Source organism: Sinocyclocheilus anshuiensis, unplaced genomic scaffold (assembly GCF_001515605.1).
Source record: "Sinocyclocheilus anshuiensis isolate Anshui unplaced genomic scaffold, SAMN03320099.WGS_v1.1 scaffold412, whole genome shotgun sequence".
Classification (NCBI taxonomy): Eukaryota; Metazoa; Chordata; class Actinopteri; order Cypriniformes; family Cyprinidae; genus Sinocyclocheilus; species Sinocyclocheilus anshuiensis.
This window is the reverse complement of record NW_015558661.1, coordinates 2,409,416-2,414,218: the sequence shown is the minus strand read 5'-3', so window position 1 is coordinate 2,414,218 and position 4,803 is coordinate 2,409,416. Positions and strand designations below refer to the sequence as shown.

General features: G+C 36.7%; 1 protein-coding gene across 9 annotated transcripts in view; it reads left to right on the top strand.

Moving 5' to 3' along the window:
• Positions 1-2,321, top strand: part of LOC107681081 (neural cell adhesion molecule 1-like) — a 283,961-nt gene extending 281,640 nt beyond the window's left edge. For all 9 annotated transcript variants that reach the window (XM_016477225.1, XM_016477228.1, XM_016477224.1 and 6 more), the window contains one exon: positions 788-2,321. In XM_016477225.1, coding sequence (XP_016332711.1) covers positions 788-911 — 124 coding nt within the window. In that variant the 3' untranslated portion in view covers positions 912-2,321. The remainder of the gene's footprint in view (positions 1-787) is intronic.
• The last annotated feature ends 2,482 nt before the right edge of the window (positions 2,322-4,803 follow it).

Sequence of the window (4,803 nt, the reverse complement as noted above, 5' to 3'; positions counted from 1 at the left end):
TTTTTTTTTTTTTTGTAAAGGAATTAGTACGTATTAAAAGGTGGCATTAAAGCCATTAGTAATGTTACAAAATATTTATATTTCAAATAAAAGTTGTTCTTTTGAACTTTTCTACTTATTAAAGAATTCTGGGGGAAAAAATGTGTTAACATTGATAATAATTAGAAATGTTTCTTTAGCATCAGTTCAGTATATTAAAATAATTTCTGAAGGATCATGGACATTAAAGACTGGAAATATTTTTTGAAATACATTAAAATGGAAAACAAATATTTTAAATTGTAACAATTTTTCATAAAATGACTGTTTTACTATATTTTTGATCAAATAAATTCTTTGTCTGCAACAAGATCTGACTCGAATCATACCATCGCAAATCCAGACATTGTTACTTCCCTCATGAACGTACCAAAGATACCTAGGGCTGATGTCAAGATTTTTGTCACATATGAAGACTTTGACAATGACTCATGTGAACCACTTTTATGATCATTATATGGTGTTTCTTTGTCATTTGTGGAGCATTGAGCACCAGTCTTCATTCACTTTCATTATATTAAAAAGAATGCCTAGTATATTCTTAGGTTTCACCAAATCCCATCTTTTGTGTTCCACTGAAGAAAGAAAGAAACTCGCACAGGTTTGACAGAACATGACGGTGAATAAATCATAACAGAACAGTCATTTTTGGGTGAGCCGATCCTTGGAAATAATATAAAGAGCAGAAGCAGCCAAACAGAGGACTGAAAGACACTGCTGATAAACTTCTCTTTTCTCTTTCCCCCAGTGGTAAAATCATTGTAGATGACAAAAGTAAAGCGCCGGAGACGGAGGTAAACAACACCCCGGCGGAGGTGAAGACAGTCCCTAATGAAGCCCCCCAGACGAACGGCAACGAGAGCAAAGCATGATCCGGAATCGGCGAGCGCAGACAGACAGCACCACACCACCACCATCACATCTCAAACACAAGGGTCTCTTTCTTCAGTGTCTTTGAGTTCGCAGAACAAAACATGTCTGTACATGTATAGAGCGCCTAAAGAGCTCGCGCACATGCCTTTTATTTTGTACTTTTCGATCGTTTTTACTATTGAAATGTTTCATTTCTTTAATCAACGCACGAAGGAAAGATTCTTTACCTCTAGCGCAGTCTCCTTGACCTCTGTAAGATCAGTGTCTTTCAAATACACTCAATGTCTTTCGAGGAAGTTCAGTATGAGAAATACAGTAGATTTTGCCTTCACACATTCAGCCCACAGTGCCGTTTCAATTATGTCCCGTTTTATTACATGCAGTATTGCCATTATTATTGTCTGCCACATATGAATTTTTGGGGAACATTTTTGATGTTTTGTGTTTATATAATGTACAAAAGCAACTGCCATTTTATTTTATTTCTCACATTATTTTTTGGGAGTTAGCGATAGATTTTTAGCATGCTTGCTTTGCAGAATTATTTTTCTATGTCTAATTTTTTTGTTTGTTTTATCCCAGCCCAAAGTGTTTACAGCATTTTACAATGATATCCCTCATTAACACGCCGTTTGCTTCTCTTGCAAACCCGACACAAACGATCACGCAGGGTAGAGGTCTGAACTAGCGGTTAGGGTTATACTATACAAAACACCACTACTTGTTTTTCCCGTTTTATATGTTCTTTTCTATTACAACACATCCCATTTCCCTTGAACCTTAAGAGTTTCTTCTTTACTTCAGTTCTTTAACAGAAGATTGAGATTCAAAGAGGTCTCCCACAGTGATCCTCGCTTAAAAACCTCCCGCAAATCCTTTAAAAAAAACAACCTGGAGCTCTTAGATATGGATCGGACGGCTCATTGAGAGAATACAGTTCAAGCGTCGCTGTTGCACTCGTGGCCTAACGAAAACATCAGGTGCACACGTGTGCGTAATGCTCATGGGACGTCCCATATGATGTCTGCCTGTTGCTCCATTGCCCATATAATTGATAGATGTTGCATTAAAATTAAGCCCTGCCCCTTTGATACTGATAAAAATACAAATGTTTGTCGGTTTTTCATGTCTTCAATGGGCAAATTATTGTTTTACTTTTTATTTAAGCCATAGTACACCGGTGTGGATCGTAGCATAAAGAATATTCAGCCTGACTTTTTTTGTACAGTTTCTCATTCTTTAGGCTGCAAGCTTGTGCACTGTGAATGCGTGAAAATCCTAGTGTGAATACAGTGTGTTCTTTGTACTAGAATTACAAAAGAGTTTCCATAGGTTGTGAAAGCCGTAGCTGTTAGTTTAAACAATGTTCATCATGATAAGAAAAAAAAAAACAATGACGGCAGCAGAAGTGAAATACGGACACAAAAGGAGTTGGTGCCTTCAATATAACCATCCTCTCATATGCAGGCCTGCGGTCTGGATGGGCCTCAGTGACGCTACTATATACATATATAAATATAAATATATTCACACAGAAAACTGTCTCGATGCATTTCGTCTCATAGGCGCCCGAGGGTTGCCTGCTCACCCGCCATTTAATTACAAAATCTCTTGTTGATCCCGTTTGGTCAAATGCCTTGTCAGTGACATCTATTTTTAAACCTGAAATAAGCATGCGATGTATTCTAAACTAGATGTCATTGGTGTTAAGGTTACGAATTGAATTGCTAAATAACTGAAAATGTCAAAGGCTTGTACATTTATCTGAATGTCAGTGAACTTTTGTCATTCATACGTTCACTGTTGTCACTTTTGCTTTTACAAGACAAACATGAAGTGCTTTCATGGAGATAACTTTCATTATTAATTCTTTAAACATTATGCTACTTGAATGTACGTTTGTGTTCTGTTAAGCATTTGTAATGTAGTAATATTAATAATGAAAGTTATTTTTAAAGTGTTTCCAGCAGGATTCTGGTCTAATAAGCATCTGAGAGGCTTGTAGAAACTGTACCGGGAGGCATACAAGCTCTTGTGATCTCTCTGAAAAACAAGCTTTTGATTCATACTGCCATTTAATGTGGGACCAATTTGTTTGTACACAGTTTACCACGCATCCGTGCCATCATGCCACTTTAAGGACAAATGTCTGTTCAAACGATTGTTTCCAAAGCATATAAGGCTCGTCATCTGAGCAGATTAAGCCTGTTTGGGGTTTAATGGTTTCTCTCATCATTTCATTCTCATCTCAGACCTTTATAAGACATCTGTCACTTCATACCATATGAAGTGAGAGGCCCTTCTCACAGCTGTATACAGATTTTTACAGATCAAATGTCACTTCCACTGCCACTGCTGTAAATACTAACCGACAACAAAATCTGACTTCATTCTGTCAAAAAATTCTTGTGTTCAATAAAATGAGAAAAATATTTTCTGTCTCCACTGTATCTTTTCACATGCACATCTGTTCTACACAAGATCTTGGCTGTTGAAACTTCAAGACATAATAAGGCACTACCTGCAGTGTTTAAGCTTGTTTTTCTTTAAAAAAAAATATATATATAATTAATTTTAACTTGACAGAAGAGGCACTTATAATTTGAAATTTATGTCAACACTTTAGTCATGCAACAGTATTATTTTAGTATTTATATGATTATAGTATTTATTGATATTGTGAATTTTAGTAATTGTATGTGCTTTTTTCTAGTTATTTCTAGTCTTTTCAGTACTTCTGCTTCAACTTTTTATCAAATATACAGCTTTATTTAAATTAATGAATACAATTTTAATAGCATTAGTTTTAGTTAACAATTGTTTTAGTTAATAATAGCAACACTGCCATGAATTCATATGTGTGTGTGTGTGTGTGTGTGTGTGTGTGTGTGTGTGTGTGTGTGTAGATAGATAGATAGAGAAGTGTAAAAAAAAAAGGGGTGAAATGTTTGATTTTATTTATGTATTTATTTTTCATGTTTCAGGAATTGTTTTGTGGTTTGTACATTTTACTGTTGTTTTGATTTGTCTCAAAAATAAAAGCCTAGAAGCCTAGATGGTTTATTGTCGGGTTTTGTTGACTGCTTATCCCAAATAGTGTGATTTTTACTGGGGCATGTTGTCACAAAGTACAACGTGTTTAATGAACTGTCTTTTTCCTGGGCAACAGTGAAAATGTTTATTAGTTGTTTTTTTTATGTAAGTGTCTATACACCAGTGGTGTAGTCGGGGCCATACGCAAGTATACGCCGTATGCTTACTTTTTTCCCCGGGATGTTTGCGTATTACGACTTCTAAGGATCAATATTCGCGTATACCCTCGGTATACCCACTTGTTTTGTTGCTTCGCAAGTCCGTAATCTACTGTCATGTAGCTTCCCCTTTAATGGTGTCCCATACTGCTGTGTGAAATTCGTGATTCTTTGTAATTGGTGCAATATCACTTCTGTCATTCAACGCCGCTCATTGTCGCTCGCGCTAGGTGTTTTGAGCCGCACTGAGCGCAGTTCTCGTGCTGCAAAAGTGGATACACGCCGTAAGGAAATATGGTAGTGAGTGCACGGATTTGAGTGGAGATTCTCTCGTTAGCAGCCTATCGAAAAAGGAAGCCCAATATGATAGTGCGGCCACGACGTGAAACAATTACTTTCGAATATTTTTACTAACACCCCGACCCGAGCCTCCGTTACATAAAATATAGATCTAACAGAGGAATGAGCCGTATGCAGTTACTGAAGAGAGAGCAGAAGAGAGCGCGTGAATATGAATTACTCGCATATGACCGGCTTTCCCAAAACTATTTTATTGATAAAGTCTTTGTGTGTGTAAGAGAGAGAACACGCTGTCCAACAATTAATGCCACGGATCCCCAAATATAATCCCTTAGTCACT